At 43.9% G+C, this 18,839-nt stretch overlaps 1 protein-coding gene across 5 annotated transcripts in view; it reads right to left on the minus strand.

Moving 5' to 3' along the window:
* The window catches only part of RALGPS2 (Ral GEF with PH domain and SH3 binding motif 2), an 812,647-nt gene that overhangs the window by 411,163 nt on the left and 382,645 nt on the right, over positions 1-18,839 (minus strand). For all 5 annotated transcript variants that reach the window (XM_069231548.1, XM_069231547.1, XM_069231545.1 and 2 more), the window contains one exon: positions 187-313. In XM_069231548.1, coding sequence (XP_069087649.1) covers positions 187-313 — 127 coding nt within the window. The remainder of the gene's footprint in view (positions 1-186; positions 314-18,839) is intronic.

Consider the following 18,839-nt stretch of genomic DNA (forward strand, 5'->3'; position numbering starts at 1 on the left):
TTTAATTCAGGCTTGTTCTGGAGACCAGCCTACCGGCAGGAAGATGTTAGACAATCTTGTGACTTCCACTGGTGGTATCAAGGAGAAAAGACTCATAAAAAGTTAGTAAAGCTCCATCTTAGTGTCACCTGAGAAAAGTAGAGGCTGGAACTAGTAATCTTAGATTGTAAGGTAAGACCCCCTTACCCAAGTATGGAATGCAGGGCACCATCCGCAGGCTGCTGATGTAGTCCCGGAGGCGTTTGTAGTTATCTTCCTTACTCAGAACATATTCCAGCTTCTCAAACATGGTCTTGTCTTTACGACTCAGCAACTGCAACAAAGCAAAGAAAAGAGACGAGGCTTCAATAAATTTCTGTGGCACAGAACGTGCCTCTTTCCACCTGCGATATTACGTTGGCACACCAGACAGATGAAGACGAACCATCACAGTGGAAAACAGCAAATTCCAAACATCCCAACATTGTTTTAGAGCATTGTCGAATTATGTGGCCTGACTAAACTCATTACATTGAGTAATACACTTTCTGGTGGATACTCTTTTCTAACCGCAGGTTTGTTACCTTTAGAATATCCCAAGGCACTGGACAGGTCCGGAGAATTTTACAGCAATGCTTCTATGCACCAGTAGGTGGCACCATGTATCTCTGTGTTAAATCTATCCCAGAAGTTTGGAGCAGAACCAATTTTAACTGTCATTCCTGCGCACAAACATCAGTTTCTTAATCTTTAACGTTTTGCGCCCTCAGATGCAGAGCACTCAGAACAAATTCCAGATGACAGTGTGCCAAAATCTAACTTCAAAATTTATCAGGATGCTCAAGAGCCCCTCTGGACCGACATAACTCAATGCATGAGTCAACTTCCACATACCAACTCAACAGCTCTGCTCTGCCGACCTCGCCCTCGCTACAGTCCCCCGCATCAAACGCACCACCTCTGGCGGTAGATCCTTCTCCCACCTTGCCGCCAAAACCAGGAACTCCCTCCTCACCAACCTACGCAAGACCCAGGACCTCCTAACCTTCAGAAAGCACCTAAAAACATGGCTTTTCGAGCAGTAACCACTCCCCTCACCCCCTCCCAGCACCTTGAGACCCTACCGGGTGAGTAGTGTGTTTAAGAAATTTATTTGATTTAAAAGGTACTCTTAATTTTATGGCCATATTTATTGCCAACATTTGTCCCGGCCTAGAATTACCCTGCTGACGCAGTACCTCGCTGGTTTACGTTTTTTTAACGGGTACTTTTTATTTATTCTTTATTTTTCATTTATCGTTTGGGTTGTGCCATGTTTAAATGCTTTTCTTTTGACTTTGGAGGCCGTTGGTTGTGATTTTAACAATAGTTTATGACTTATAAGCTATTTTGAATGATTAAAAGCTTGTGTTTTTTTTCTTTTAACTGGGGATTGTTATTGATTGTATTTTATTTTTTTAGTTTTTGATTTTATGACAATGGGCAAACACAAGGCATCTGAATTGGTGCGAAGACCAGCAAACCACACTAAAGCTTCTAAGCCCCCTAACAATTGCAGTTTGAGTGAAATCGATCTCCTTATTGAAGAGGTGAGATGTATCATGGAGGAAATCCTGCGGATCAAGACCCGTAAAGAGGTTTTTCCCAAAAACTACCTCCAACATTTCCCACATATTTTAAGGGTAAAACGACCCGGAAAATAACTTCTAAGGCTTCCCTGCTACCAGATGCTGTTGCAGGTAGTGTGCGAGACCATGATGATATGTCAGATCCTTTTTCACCTGTTCCTGTGGTCACCATACCGTGTACTAATTGTTTTTCACCTTTAGTGGATTTACCTGGGTCTCAAGCAATTCCCGAACAATCCAACAGGCACACAGACATCGTTAACCCAATGCTGCCTGTTCACAAGGCTATTACAGACCTTTATCGACAAATTAAGTGCCTAAGGTTTGAGGTGAGTGATTTAAAATTATTGATAATACACAGAAGTAGTACTTTGAACCAACTCGTACCGCAAAAGGACGCTAGCACTATGATTAAGTCTGTATCTGGCCACCCTAAACATACACCTGATTCTGTGACGGCTTCTGTAAATCTGTCTGTGCTACAGGGCACCCATGCTGTGCATAATTGTGGTCTGGTGCGTTATCCCATGAGGCTGACCTTATCCAGGAGGCAAAAAACGTTGAGTCATGTAGCTCAGCTATGTAGTTCAAACAAGGTGGCTCCGTTTCCTCTAGGAAACCATGTTCAAACGACCAAGCATGGAGTCTAAGAAATTTGATATGTTTGGATATTCGAGGTAGACATCCTCTTCATTCCAGCCTTATTCTCTTGGGTAATGTTCCTAAAACTTTGAACCAGGCAGTGATAAGGCAACCCATTGGATCGGTCACAGGAGAGGATGCTGTTCAGTTATTTGTGACAACATCCTCTGAGTGAAAAGGCATGTTCTAAGGAATCAATCTTTTGATAATATTGAGCTACTGTTAAGAAGTGGGAATCTTGTTGATGACTTGGTGGCCTTGGATTTGAGATCCCCTTCATTCTACACAAATTTGGTGAAAATATTTGCATTCAACTGAAAGCGGTTTTAATTTTTTGCCCATTACTGGCCATACAGCTTTCAGATCCCCTATTCGTGAGGTGGACTGACTACCTTCTACAAGCCCTCCATGTTTTCCTTCTTTGAACCCTTCACCTGTCATTCTAAATTAACGGGGACCACAATTAAATTCTTACCGACCCCCTAGATGTTATTCTGTAACAAATAAAACTGCAAGTAGTAACACAAGCATTATTCAACCTTTTTGTTTGCGTCCACTTATTGAATCAGCCAGTCCTAGTGTAATACCTGGGAACCGGGATAACCTCTCTTTTCCAACTTCAAAAGTGACAGATTGCTCGCTGACTAAAATCATTTCCTGGAATGCGGCTGGTCTCAAGTCAAAGGTGATGTTACCAGACTGGAGCGAGTTTATGGGAAATTTTGATATTTGCTTGATACAAGAAACCTGGAGAATTGACCCTATTTTTTAACCCAGGTTTCTAAATTTCCACGTTCCAGCTATTTCAAATCATAAAGGGAGACCTTTTGAGGGTTTAACAATACGGCTTAAAGTTACTTTGAATTGCAAATTTCGCCAATTAAAGGTGGACTCCCCTGATGTCCTAGGCATTAGTATTATGACTGACACTAGAGGCGCAAAGGGAGGTACTGCTTCTAAAACAGCTCAAATTCTTGAGGACTACTTTAACAGGCCAAAGACACAATCTCGTATTATATTATCTGGTGATTACAAAACCATTTTTGAGCCCTTGGATTGGAATGATATTGGTCTAACTGGCGAGGAGGATGAGAGGTGTGTAATCCCTTCGCTGAACATACCCCCTATCAAAGGGTGGAAACAGGCCACACTACGGCTCAAGGCCTTGTCAGTTGAGTTGGGGGATAGAGCAGTTAATGGTCAGACTAGATCTGATATCAAGGGGGTCCAACACGTACAACAGACCACAGCATATGAGTCATATTGACTATGATTTAGTCTATTTTAGACATTGGTCACTGGTTGAGGATATGGTCATGTTGGAGAGCTTGGAAAGCGACCAAAATCCTTGTTGACTCACCATGCAGGTTTTTTTGTCATGCTCACCCTTTTGACTCTAATCTGGCTCCTTCTGACGAGGATGTAGTGCCTACAAATGATCTGTGACATCTTAAGTGCAGCCAGGAAGTCCTTAAACCAGAACTCTTATTTGTAATAAACTGTGACCTCCAAGTTAGATTAGTTGAAATTAATAACTGTCCAGCCCGGGAGGTAAATTTTACATCCTACACCGTAGGTTATTTCCCATTTACTGTTCCAGGGACATACAGTAAACAAGTGTTTGCAATCGGTCTAGCATTTTCTTGAGTTCGAGCTATTGGCATTGTAAATTCATAACTGGACTTTTTTTTGCCACAAATTGGTCAACCCTGCCTCATAATTTAATGTTTTCCTGCTATATAGTTCCAGTGGCCCAGCATTTAACTAAAGCACTTACATTTACTTTCTTCCTCTATCTTAAAATATATACAATTATCATATACACCTTTATAAGAAAGAAACTTTTGGCATTCGGGTGTAATGCTCAAAACACCATAACAAAAATATAATTTGGGACAGATTGGAGGGTGAAAGGAAAGAGGGAATCGGGAGTAAAAATGGAGAGGACAAGTGGCTTAGTAACGGTGTCATGGGCCCTCGAGAAAGAAAGGAAAATGGTTGACTGGAAGTTCAGTAGGAAAATAGAGCAGTAATTAGAGTTGAGAGAAGTCCGTAGGTCTCTGGGCCCCAATGCCACTGCACCTGTGGCTCCATTGATAACTAGGCCTCAGGACAGAAAGTGGATGGGGCAGAAAAAGAGAAGCGAAAGCAATACAACAGACAAAAGGAGGAAAGAGAAGGGGTCGTAAAGAAAAAAGAAAGAAGGGAAAGAAAGAACAAGAAAAGGAAAACACAACTAAGAGAAGATATAGAGCAAAAGTGTAGGGCCCCATGGCACAGAATTGCACAACACCTTGCTTGTTGCACTGCCACCTGGCGGTTGTGCTGTCTGTGAGGAAATGCACTGACTTCCTTTTAATGGATGGCAGAAAAGCTTTCAGGGCAAGACAGCCCACCCAAAGCTCTAAAAGGCCGGTGTGCAACTGGTTCTTTGTCAGATACCAGAGGTCTCTGATTTCTACCTCCCCCTGGAAAGCGTTGCAACCCTGGAGTGACACTTGTCACAACTGCAAAGTCTGGGAGAAGTAGGAAGAGTGGCCTATTTCCGGTCAGGTTGGTGCATGTCTACTACCTCAGAAGAACCCAAGCTGCCCTGCCGAGATCTGGATGGAATCAGAAAAAAACCCTCATGCAGGGCTCACTGATACTGGAGAATCCATTCCAGCTGTCCGTAAAGAAAGTCTTTTCTGGCAAGAAGGATGTATGAAGGTAGGAGTCCAAGAGGTCGCAGAACTGTCATCCCCAAGACCCAGGATTGAGCATGAAACATTGGTATCATATCCTCAATGCCCACAACTTGCCGGGGCAGTGGAAAGGTTTTCAACACAAAGGTGTCAAGAACAACCCAAATTAATGGTTTCATCTGCACAGGATGGACTTTGTGCTTGACAGCCTCAGAGATATCAGGAGGTCAGCCGCCAAGAAATGACTGCAGTGAGCCCTCCCTTATCAGCAAGCCATCGAGGTATGGCAACACTTGTATCCTCAACCTCCGAAGGTGGGCAGTGACCACTGCCATCGCTTTTGTTCAAACTAGCAGAGCCAAGGTGAGGTCAAAGGGGAACACTGCAAATTGGAAGTATTCAAACTTCACCATGAACTGCAGATAATGTCTGCTGGACTAAATGACAAGTATATGAAAATAAACATCTATCCAGACTTCTGGGTCCTGAGTAGAATGAATCTGAGACAGGGTGAGCATTTTGTATTTGTCTTTCTGCAGAGAGAATTCAGTGAGTGATGGTCCAGTATGGGCCAAGTCTTTAAACCTTCATCATTATAGGATAATAGTATGAATATCAACTCTCTATGAAAATGGTGCTCAAGTCATGGCACCCTTGATCAGCAGATGGTTGACAACTTAAAACAAGACTGTGGAGTGGTCCACCAGCAATTGTTCTTACATGGGGGAAAATGAGCCAGGGAGGAAATGAAAGGTAAGTCATAGTCCCACTGAATAATCTGTAAAACGCATCTGTCAGATGTGACGGATCGCCAGCCGGGGAAGAAATGCCTTCTACTGACAGAGCATGGGCCAGTGAGAGCAAGTTCAAGCAGCTTGGCAGCCGATGCATTAAGGGCTGAAGAGTTAAAGGAAAGCTGTCCCTGCTGGTACATTTGGCCTTGGCTGCTGCCAAGACCTCTGCCACAAAATAACAGGGCCTGCTATTGCTGCATAGGTTTGTAGAGCTGGTGCTGTCTGTAAGCTAGCCCTCTGAAATAATCCCTAAATTTCTACACTGTTGGTGGAACAACACGCTGGGAGGCAAGTGCCCCTAGTATTGGGCTGTGGTTGGACGTCTTAAAATCATATGAACACTCAATAGGCCTCTCCACCAAACAGTCTACAGCCATCAAAGTGCGTGTTCATAAGGAATGCTTGGAGATGCCCTGAAAACCCACTTGATCACATCCAGCTACACCTTTGAAAACTACATTTATGCCAACAGCTCTGCCAACAGTCTGCGGTGTTTAAGCCTGCTTTTAAGATATGCTTCACCATATTCTGGCAACCATGTGTCATTTGAGCCAGCAAGGCCCTGAGGTCTTGCAGGCCTGCCTGTATGATCTTGCTGACGATATCACAAAGAAGAGGCCTGCTTATGCAAAATGCATACTGCATTAAAGGATCTCTAGGCTAAGCTAGCTGAAAAGAACACTTTTTCCAAAGGCATTAATACTTTTTAACTCACTTTCCAGAAGACTTGCTGGAAAGGTATTAGGAGTTGAGACTAAATAAGCCCACTAGCTCAGCGAGTACTGGTGTTGAGGCAAAGGATTAGAGTCTGGTTCCAAACGGATTGGTTGCACGTTAGTAATCTTGTAGTGGCACATACATCTTGAGAGAGCAGATGATGGCTCGGGGTCTGGGACTAACCTTGGAGGTGGGTCAGAGGAGAGCAAGTTGGCACTGGTAAGGAAGGAACTGGTGTGGATTTTGAGGTCAGAAAGGGCTGAAGTCCAACTGGAGCCGTTCATGGCTCCATGGGGCCCAACACCATAACAGAGAGTGCTGGAAGCATGTGAAATAGCACAACAGGGCCTCCTTCTACGCTGCTATTTGCTGCAGACTTGGCGAAGGCCAGGGGAATTCAGGGCACGCAGTTATATGTTGCTGTACCGAATCAGAGCCATCTGATGCTTGCTGGGTATGATATGTCTGATGGACTTTTGCACTTTCAATAGCAAAATGTGGGTTGAGCCTCACTTAGCTTTCTTTTACTTACTGCAGATCTTCAACTTACTGAAAGACTGAGTGGGAACTGGACTTTAAGAGGCAATGACTTCTTGAACAGGATTGGGAGTGCCACACAATCTGTAGCAGTAGCAGAATCTCGGTTTCAACCATAAGAGTTTTACCCCTTGTTCCCAGTTTACCATTGGATGCATAAGGGTACATTAGTGAACAATTGAGACGTGACCGAACCACAAACACTAAAGACACGTCGTGCGGGCCTATGCGCAACATCTGCTTTCTGCTGTCATGGCACTGCTTGAAACCTTCTGTTTTTGGGGCAGATATTGTCTCTGGCATACTTTTCAAGGTACACTGTGAAGTCACTGAAAGGCTGACAAATGTTGGGGAAAGAGCTCCAGATCCACTTTGAAGGGCACAAAAAAGCAAGGGACTGGAAGTCAATGGTCAGAGACATGCAGTTCCGTTCTGTCACATTGGGGGGGTGGGGGGGTGTTTGAAGTACATACCTGAAAAATATTTTTTCACCTTCCTATCCGTGCTCTGGTCCCATCTGTCACTCCATTAAATGTGTGACAGACTACTGTCAGTGCACCTTACATAAATAATTGTATGACTTAGTAAGTGAATTGCTGCCACCTCGAAGCTCCACTGGCAAGTAAGCCCTTCAGTTCATTTGAACTCTGACCTCTGTCAAGAGTTTGAGACCCTCCTCCACCTGCAGGCTTCTGCCTGCACCTCATCCCTGGTGTCTAGTGGGAGAGCTCTGCTCTTCTACTGGGCTGCCTTCTGCTTCTTTTCTCTTTTGCCTCTGTTCACTCTGTGTGCATTTCCTTCCGTGTTCTGTTCCGTTTGTGATCCTTTTGTGTCTTTCGCTTTCTGCATTTCACTCTCTCCTCCTCGTTTTTCTCCCCTTACTCCGCTCTCCCTCACTCTCCCCCATCTCTCACTCCCCTGCCGCTTCTGCCCCTGCCCCCTCCTCTCTCTCACGCTCTATTACTGTCGCTGCTGCACCGCCCCCTTTTTTCATGCCGTTTTCCGCTCCTGCCTCCCAGCTGTCCTCACCTCCCCTCCCCCCCTTTACTTAATGGCGGCCGCTGCACGGTAGGACGAGCAACCACACAGACCTAGTCAGTGAATTGTTCTGCCACCTCATAGCTCCACCGGCAAGTAAGCCCTTCTGTTCCTCTGAACTCTGACCTCTCAAGAGTTTGAGGCCCTCCTCCACTCACAGGCGTCTGCCTGCGCCTCATCCCTGGTGTCTAGTGGGAGAGCTCTGCTCTTCTAGTGGGCTGCCCTCTGCCTCTTTTCTCTTTTTTCCTCTTTTGCCTCTGTTCACTCTGTGTGCTTTTCCTTCCATGTTCTGTTCCTTTTGTGTCTTTCGTTTTCTGCGTTTCTCCTCCTCACTTTTTTCCCCTCACTCCGCGCTCTCTGCCACTCACACTTGCCCACCCCCTCTCACTGCTGCCCTACCCCCTCCTCTCTCTTGCGCTCCATCCAGCCGCTGCTGCCCGGCCCCCTTTTTTCATGCTGTTTTCCTCTCCCAGCTGTCCTCTCCGCCCCCCTCCCTACTTAATGACAGCCGCTGGAGTGCCTAAGGCAAGCCCGTCTGCACCAGTTCGCGACCAGCGCCAGGACCCCTGGTCCTGTCACCTGCTGCCTCTACACAACAGATGAACTCATCGCAGTCAACCCATGGCGCAACAACAACTGCAAGGAAGCAGCTCCAGGCAACACACACGGTCCCTTCAGCTGCCTCCGCTGCCGTCTGTAGTGAAATATGTGTTTTTGACCACTGACGACGGCGAGCAATTGTCCAGTTCACAGGAGCCCCTGTGCTGGGTCTGGACCAAGTACCACAGGAGCCCCTGTGCTGGGTCTGGACCAAGTACCAAGAAGGACATCAGTGAGGGCTTCATTGAAGGGGAAGAGCGGCTCCGAGGTGAAAGCCCCAGGTTGAAGCACCTCAGTCAGGAGATTCGTCCTGACCGCTACAGTGGGCAGCTCTAGGTGAAGGACTTCAGCCACCCTACTGACCACCACAGAATAACAGTCTCCCTCCGCCGAAGCCACTGTAAGAGGAGAATGCATGTCCGCACCTGGAGAAGTATCCAGACCACTCGCCTTGTCCAATTCTGGTGCCCAGTCCAAACCAAGGTTATCTAGATGGTATCCTAAAGGGTCCAGCAACTCCTACAATCTTTCCTCATATTCGTACCCAGCGTAATAAGGGTCCGAATCCGATCTGTGGTGAGAAGGCCCCATCGAAGCTGGAATCCGCTCCTCAGGGATAAGGATTGGGTCGAGGTTGATCGTGGGCATAACCGATGTGTGGAGCGCCGACGACCTAGCAGGGGACTGTCTCAGTGGTACGACCGGCATTAGTACGGATATGGTAGCGGATCCAGAGGGACCATCAGAGGCCCAGGCAAAAGCCACCAGCGCAGAACCTGAAGGGCACCCATCTGAACCCCCAGGTCCCAAAGGTGCCTCAGAGGGGCCAGACTGCCCAAATATTAAACAAATTGCCTCATTAAACTCCTTGAGTTGGGCATGGGTCACCCCGGCTCCTGGAAACTCAGGGAGGCACAGAGTGGACCCAGAAGTAGGCTTCGGTGAAGTCAAAGAATGCCTGGCTTTCGACAACTTCTTTTTCTTACCTGAATGACTCGAAGATTTCAATGACGACGACTGGTGGTCACTACGCGAATGGTCTGGAGACCTTCCTCTCGAGCGAGACCTTGAAAGATGCAGAGTCGTGCACCGGGCAACCATGAGCTTAAGGGACCGCTCCCACAAAGCCTTTGGGTGCATGGCCCGGCACTCTGAGCGCGACTTCAGGTCGTGGTTGCGCTCCAGACACCACAAACAGACCCGATGCGGATCTGTCACTGACATCATACGGTGACAGGCCTCACAAGACTTGAAACCGGTCTTTGGTGACATCCTAGACGCACCAAGGGGCACCACAAAAGCCCAACACAAAGGTTGAATCCGGTCAGAAAATGACCAGGGAAGCTCTTCTCCAGATCAGCGTGTGGCACGGAAAGAAAAGCACTGACATCACTACGCCGAGGCGGCGCTATATATGACCTCATCACGGAGACCACAATGCCAATGACTGACACATAATCGACCGACACCAACTAATGGCCCCCAAGGGTAATTCTCTAAGAAAAATCTCTGGATCCATTCTGATGCGAGGGGAAATTCTAAGGTGAGGAATCTGAAACTAGAAGTCTCCATCAGATAAGTCTTCCAAAGGGGTGAGACACTTTGTATTTAGTGTCCGAGTTCATACCCCGAAAATCCCTTCAAACCACCTCTTTAAACATTGTCAACGCATTCTGGTTACACGTTATTTTTGCAGCCTCCTGAACTGCAAAAGGAATCTGCCATTCTTGGCAGTCAAAAGTTGTACAAGTGACGATGCAATCTGGTTTTCGTTAGTACTGATGAAATTAATAAATATGAGACCTGCCCAAGCGCAACGCTATTCTTCCTAGCAAAAAGAGATGCCACGAACATAACATTCCCATGAACAAGAATGGGTTTAATTACCACTCATAGCTGAGGTTCAAACTTTACTAGGTATTTATAATATATGAATGAATACATTAGAGATGGTAAAGAGCAAGCATGCACCTAGAAGTAATTTTTGTGCTAGTCTCCACTAGAACAGACACTAGTGAATGAATATAATCAAAATTAGATATTCAGTGTGTTTTTTTAAAAGCTTTCATAAAAACAACATAATAAGGAATGGATTTTAATTTAATCTGAGCATGGTTCCATAGCTAAGGAGTTCTTATCTTCTGCCATTCTGAGCTTTCTTCACTTGTAGAACAAAGAGAAGAGAAAAGTCTTATCAAGGTGGAGAGTCCACATGGGAGCATCAAAATTACATCAAGATAACATGAACTTCTCCGTTCCAGAAAATACTTTATGCACCCAGCGGAAGATCTTATATTGAATTTTCTTTAACACAGTGAGCCATTGTAAACTGAACAGGAGATGCAGGGACATGATCATTTAATTTCAGACCACATAAAACTATGGCAGCAAGGTTTTGAACCCTTTGCAGCTGATGAACCAAATGAATTAGACCAACATCCAGTTACATCGGTTAAGCCTGGAAAACACACAATGCTACTACTGGCCTATGGAGAGTAGGGTTTTGGGGTACAGACTAAGGGAGTGGATGTAAGAAAAGGGCTTTTTTTAAGACCTTCAACTGATAGAAGAAATATTCCACCACTGAATTAACATAGTTGCCAGGTCAGCTGTGAGTCTAGTTGAAAATGATATGGCTGAAACCAGGGTGCCCAACTGGGATGGTCACAAGAGTGGACCATCTTACTGGATGATCCGTACCACTAACAACTACGTCTTGTTGACATTTAGCTGAAGAAAAGTGACAGATATCCAGTCCTCAACTGACAAACATTTGGGTAACAAATCTGCAGAGATTGGGTCTGTTTATCAAGGCATATTACTATTTTCATATCATTAGCATATGAAATTGAAGTGCAAGCAAAAGATTTAATACAAGTTATGAGATGGCAAACAGATATTAAAACTGGTAATAGAGAACAATCGTGTGTTACCGCACAACATTTTTGATGCACTTTTGATTGAAAAGGTTTAACACTATAGTCTATTTCTGGTCACTGAGGACATAAGACAGATGCTTCTAAGTGGGATTTAGGGATGTTATGATACACCATGTTGAAGGCAGCACACAACTCGAGGAGGGGCAAGGGCACTGCATCCCCCTGCTCAGTAACTGAACAATGTTCATCCACAGCCAAGACAAAAGCAGTTTCCAGTCCTCTTCTTGCTCTAATGCCTAGCTGCCATGGATTAAGAAGGTGAATGTTTTTCAGACGGAGAATAAGCTGTTTTGCTACTACCTGCTCTGAATGTTTACCCAAAAAGGTTAATAGGATAATAAGACGGTAGGTGGACATTTTATTACAGTCCAAATTATTCCTTTTTTAGAAGTGATCTAAATATTCCTCATTTCCACTGCTTTGAGACAGTTTATTTCCATTGCTATCATTATAGGTAACAGCATTTCCACAGAGGTCTTAAGAGCTGACCCTGCAGATGTCTGGCAAACCAGATTGAACTTTATTCAGACTTAATTTCATCTCCTGCCAACCTGGTAGCTTAAAATCAGGCAAGGCTTTCTTTTTTTCTTCATGAGTAACCAGAGAGGAGATTACATGTACATTTGAATAATGTTTAAATCACATAATTTTTTTTTTTTTTTTTTTACTTTAGTAATAAAATAATCTTCACACAAAAAAGTACAAAACGTGTTCAACATGGAACTAATTTTGCAATATCAATATGGTTAAACAGGAAATCTTGCATAGAGTCAATCAACAAAAAAATAATTAGGACAGTACAGATTCTGTCAGGCCACACTCTATAACAATAGGTTGACAACAACCAGTATATTACTGTATTAATCAATCAACTAGGTTGAATTTTATTTGTGTACAAAGTGCAGCAAAGACCATAAAATGAAGATTAGTGAGTGGTGAAGTCGTCGCAAGCGTACCGCAAGTGAAGCGAACCAAACCCAAAGAAGGAAGAAGAGTGATCTATAAGGTGAACATAAATGGTATATTGGCATCCAATTAAAAAAGACAGCCATAAATATTCAGTCCAGATAAACACTTGGGATAATTTCCCAGAGTCCAATTACTATTGAGGTGGTCTGCCTTGTTTGGTGTCGACGGCATTTCGACCTTAGGATTTCAGGGTCTCATTTTGTACACAAATACAATTCAATCTAGTGTGATTGATTATTACAATGATATACTGGTTGTTAACTTATCGTTATGGAGTACGGCCTGACAGAATGTGTACTGTCTTAATTAAAATTTTTGTTTTTTGTTGATTGACTCGATGCAGGACTTTCTCTTTAACCATCTTGATATTGCAAAATGAATTCCATGTGAACACGTTTTGCACTTTTATTTGATACCCATGTTCACGTGGACATTTGGGTTGCTCTGGCTTTTCTAAGACTATCCTCTTCACAAAAGGCTTGATTTGGAGAGATCTTAAGATTTAAACAATGGGGATCTAGAAGCATTTGTAATAAGTTAAAACGATCCTTCTCCAGACTGAAGGTTCTTATTATTTCATAAATGAAATTAGATTTTGCTTTAAAGATATATTGTTTGTATTGCTTCATTAATTACTTATAGCTTGTAAAAGGACTGGCTTAATAAGTCTGGAGTCATTTCCCTCTATATGCTTGATGTACTTTTAAATTCATGTTTTTCTGATTTTGATTAAACCATGGCAAGGAAGGTTTATGTTTAGGATCTTTCTCTAACATCGCATAAGCTGATACTTAACCTAAGTTAGAACTGCATTTGAGTGTTCTACAGTTGAATCAGCTGAAGTAAAACTACTTAACTTAAGCACATTTCATTTTTTTTGTATTAATCTCAGGATCTTGTAATAACTTCCAGCATCGTATCTCACCTTGGATCCAAAAGTACTCTTATTTTCCTCTTTTTTGGTTTCAAACTTGATGCATATAAATATAGGAATAGCATACAATATAGATATTATATACAAACATATGTATTTTTCTTTGCTTTTATTTCTACTGCTGCAAAGGAGCAGTGAATGTTCGGGATGATGAGCAAGGATATAGTTAGTAAAATTACACTTATTTATAAAAATTGACTTATGTTGTTATGTAATAAACAGACATTATGAAATGCAAGAATCATTCTGAAAATCTATGCAGTTTTAGGCTTTTATTTTTATACATGGTTCTAATCAAATAAACATTATTGATGCATCTTGTCAAATGTATGTATTTGGGATGCATTTAAGTCCGTGCACTCTAGGACATGAGTGCAGCTTTCCATTAAGGAATCACAAGGCTTGTAAATATGTGCTGATTTTATTAGCATTCTGAAGAGGTCATTTGAATGTGCATGTGCTATACAAAAACAATATTAGATCTAATCTCACACAGAAATGTGAAAGTAACCTAAAATGCGTACCTACTGCAAAGTCACATGTATTTTTTTAGATACTAAAACTGCAGTGAATCTTTCAGATAGCATTCTGAAACAAAAGGGAGACATTCTTGGTTTGTAAATTAAAAAGGGACTCTTTTCAGTTACTTAATGATGTTTTGACAATTTTAGTTTTAAGTTTGGTAAGTGCCCAAAGTGGTTTTTAGCAGTTTCATATGTGCCTTCCTGCAGCCTTTTTATATTCTAATTAGTGTTCCTGTTTGTTCATTTTATCTGTATGTTTGCATGTTTATTTTGTGCTTAGTGTAAAAAATGAAGCTGCAATGGGTACATTTCCACATTTATTTAACCGACAAATGTTTACTTATATATGAATGTCAAATGAGTTAACTATTTACAGTACAATACAGTCATCTGAAAGCAGTTGCAATGTAGAACAGCTTAAACAACTGTGCTGCTGCAGTTATTTAAGATTCATTAAGACTAAAAATAAACTCCTTTATCGGTTAGTCTGCACAGCTATTGACCTAGCATTCCTGATTGACAGTAGTTAGAATCATCCAAAAGAACACATTTTCCATATTTTAAAATAGATACACAAAAAATAAATGGTTTTCTTGAAGTCTTTTTCTGTACAAATTAAAGGAAACTGAAAACTGGGAGCCTTATCTAATCCACTTAACACATTTCCAAGTTATTTCCCAAAAGTATTGGAGCCTGCTAGTAGTGTCATTACATTGTGGCACTCTTAGTTGTATGAGTTTCCTTTTTTATTTCTACTCTGTAATGTCTAGGTAAAGCCAGAGCCCCCATGTACGTTATAACTGGGGCCTGGACCCCCACACAACAGCATAACCTGAAACCTATGCTCACACATACCTTGAGGAAGGTGAACCTGCAAGACGGAAAGCTCTTTATTGGCAGGGCAGCTAAAAAGAGTCCCCAGCAATCAGTATATGAACCACCTTTTGGTCTCAGAGATTCTACAGAATACCCGGAGGAGCATTAGATGGCAGTTGGATGGAAGCAGATGCAGTTCACACAAGGCAAGGTACACATAGCTGTAAGGAGGCGGAGAAGGGCTGTTTACCAAACCAAAGGCCTTTCTCCATGCATCAAACCACTGTACTGCATGTGCTGGGTCTGCTGAGGTAGAAGCCCAGAGCTAGACAAAAATATTCCCATTGTGGTTGCATTGTATGTCACCTTTCTCTCCAAAGACATGAATTTGCATTAGCTTCCAAGCATTTACAGTTCTCAAAGATCATTACTCATGGGGAGGGCAGAGGCAGAAGCTGCAGGCATAAAGGTCCCCTGGAAGAGCAAGGAGGGTAGCTAAGTGAAGGGCACATCTAAAAATGCCCTGTTATCCATGTCCAGGGTTTGCTGCAGTGGCAGAGATGACACATGTGGATGGGTACAAAGGATCCACAGAGAAAAGAAAAATAATGAGACTGTTACAAAAATAAAAATAATTTGGCTGGCCACTTTCTCTTTGTTGTAGACAGAACCGTTATGTGGCAAATATGAAGTTTTTTGCAAGCATCTGACATATTTATGTGTCAAAATTCCATTCAGGGACAAGTTATTCACAATCTAAATTGCTCTCAGAGTTCACCCAGGTGAAGAACAAACATCTTTACTGGATCGTAAGACAGCCTGATAACGAAAGGCCATGACTGGTAACTAATTGTACATTTCCTCTCAGCACTGCATTGCTATCATCCTCTCAAGGTACACTGTTTCATAGATGGACTATGCTAGTTACTAAGTGAGCTATCAGGCCCAAAGGTCCAACCCTCTAGGAAATTCAGTTTGCTCCCAAAATTGCAGACTCAGTCTGGATGGGCCATAAGAATATTTTGGAGCTCCTTGCCAGCAGGAAGTTAGAACTTGTGGATTGCGTAAACATCCTAAAAGAATCAATCATCTCAAAGGAAGGAAGCCCAAGCTACAAGAATGTATTTCTAAACTTTCATTCTGTTGTACTCTGAAGGGGCTTTTGGGTAAGCACACATTAGCCATAAGCAATAAAAGATTTGAAACTTTTTGGTGAGGTGATAATGGCAAAGATATCTCAAGAGAATATAGAACAAAGAAGGAAAAGGCTCAACTCAATATTACAGAGTAGAATGAAACAAACAGAGTGAAAAAGCTGGAAGAGGGCTGAAATCTTTGACACTCTAGCTGCCTCCTATTCCAGAAGGATTGTTTAAACCCTACAGAAGTCTGCAGGATCCAGAGAGAGATGCTCAATCTATAGTTATTGGTCCACAAAAATGGTTACACACGCCACTTATGACAGGTGTCAGTCGCAGAGAGGATAGAGCTCAATGTGTCAAAAATCTTGTTTGAGGGTCATGGTAAATTGATCAAATACAGGAAAAAATGCAAGACTCTAGAATGGGATGCATAAATGCCAAAAGTTAAAAACATGCCACTGGTTGCAAAACTAATGAACAACTGGTCTTCCCATTTAGTCGAAATTCAGACTACAGGGAACAAGATAGCAAAGTCCACTTAATTCACACAACTGTTGAAACGTCAATAAACCACGGCAAACATTTAATAAAAGCAACACCAAACACGCCAATAAATATTCAATGATAAACATGTGCAGGGATGCCCTCTTTGCTGCCTGACAGATATCAAGAAATGGAACTCTGTATGCTAACGCAGTGGTCGCAGGTGTAGCTCAAGTATAAGGAACACAAACCCTCAGAAGGTTGCTTTATGACCAGAGCGTAGAAGATTTTGATGCATAGTACAACCCAAATGGAGATGGTCTGATTCTGCACTGTCCGACCTTTGTTCACATCCACATAGACCACAGAGTAGATCATCCACCTGGAACTCTTTTGCACAATCAAGGTAGAACACCAATGCTCTTTTAGGGTCCAGGCAGTGGAGTCTCTGCTCTTCCTTAGAAGGATGTGGGGGTGCGTTTAAAGTAGACAAGGTGATGGATTGGCCTACATGAAAAGGCGTGACCACTTTTGGCAGAAAAACAGTCCTAGTGTGAGGCATCAATCTCCACGCAAGAAGGCAGAGAGTGGCATGTTTGGGGGCAGAACCCTCCTTCCTGCTGCAACAGAAGATCCTCCCAAAGGGGTCGTCTGATCAGAGAATCGATGGACATGCTCAATAGCTCGGGATACCAGACTCTCCTTGCTCAGTCCAGAGGCACAAGGATTATTTGGGCCCGGTCGTTCTTGACCTTCTTGAGAACTCTGGGCAGAAAGACGTACAGGAGGCCTGAGTTCCACTCGAGACAAAAGGAGTCGCTGTACAATCACCACCTTGGAAACTTCAATGCGCAAAACTACTGACATTGTGTGATCTCTGAGGAGGCAAACAGATCTAATTAGGGATCTCCCCCCTGCTGAAAGAGACCTTGAGCCACCTCTGGATAGAGATGCCATTTGTGATTCACTAGGCACTTTTGGCTGAGTTTGTTGCTCTGGTGTTCAGAGAGCGCACCAGATGTTGAATCACCAGGGAAATGCCCTGCTGCTCCAGCCAAGTCCAGAGGCGCAGAGCCTCTTGACAAAGGGTCACGATCTCTCCCAGCCCTGTTTTTTTGTAGTCCCACATGATGGTGGTGTTGTTCATCAACAACTGCACCATCTTCCCCCTGCTAGAGGGAAGAAATGCTTTCAATGCTAGCCAGATCGCATGGAGCTCCAGCAGGTATGGTGGAGTCTGGATTCTACTGAACATAAGCACCATCACATTGCTGAACACCCGAGGGGCGCTGATAAGGCCAAAGGAGAGCATGGAGAACTGAAAGTGCTTTTGGTCCACTGTGAACTGCAAGTAATGTCTGTCGGCAGGCAGGAAGGAAAATATGGAAATAAATGTCTTGCAACTCTAACGCTACCCTTCAGTCTCCTAGTTCCAGGGCAGATAAGACCTTTTTGAGACCCTTGTCCCTTTTGGGCAATCACAACCGACTTCTGGCACTGGAACCCTCTCTATGGCTCCCTTGGTCAAGAGAGCGTAACCTCCTCGTGGAGAAGGGATAAGTGATCCTCTGTCATCTGATCGTAATGTGGTGGCATGGATGGAGGGGTAGTCTCAAATGGAAAGGAGTAGCCCCTTCGAACTATCTGCAAAACCCACCTGTCTGATGTGATGGATTGCCAGGGGTGCAGGTGATGGCAGATCCTGCCTCGACTGGCCGAGGTGGGGAATCAGACTAGGAAGGCTTAGATGCTGCTGCAGCGGAGGTAGGGGTGGGGGGTTGGCAGACTGACTAGACCACTGGCTCACTTACCACAGGGTTGGTGGATCCCATGCCCTTGGCCATGCAGAAGCTGGGCAGCATGCGCAGGACAGTGGTGGACTGGGAATGGACGTGGTTGGAGGCCTCTTCCATAGCCATGAAAGGGGCAAAAGGCACACTGAGGGGAAGAGGGGCTGCTGTGAGGCCCAAGGACCTGGCTGCAGCTTGAGAAACCTTGAAATGTTTGAGAGCAGTCTGCCTTTTCTCAGAAGAGACCAGTGCCATGAAAGGGCATGGCCATCAAAGAAGCCTGGACATCCCCTGAAAAGCCAGATGTCCACAGCCAGGCATGGCACCTCAGGGCCACTGTTGACAAAACCGCTCTGCCCAGCGAGTCAGTCGTGTCCAGTCCATAATAGATGGTGAACTTTGCTGCGTCTCTCTCATCAGTAACAGTCTGAGAGAATACAGCCTGGGCCTCCTCCAGGACCTGTGACCGCACTTGCGCAACGTATCTCACAGGATGCGGGAGGAACGGCCCAAAAGCCATGCAGTGCTTCTGGACTCCAATGCTAGGCTAGTGGAAAAAAATTATCTTGTCCTCAAATAAATCCAGCCTTTTGGATTCCCTATACAGTGGTAAGGAAGGGAAC

This window comes from Pleurodeles waltl, chromosome 4_2, assembly GCF_031143425.1.
Source record: "Pleurodeles waltl isolate 20211129_DDA chromosome 4_2, aPleWal1.hap1.20221129, whole genome shotgun sequence".
Classification (NCBI taxonomy): Eukaryota; Metazoa; Chordata; class Amphibia; order Caudata; family Salamandridae; genus Pleurodeles; species Pleurodeles waltl.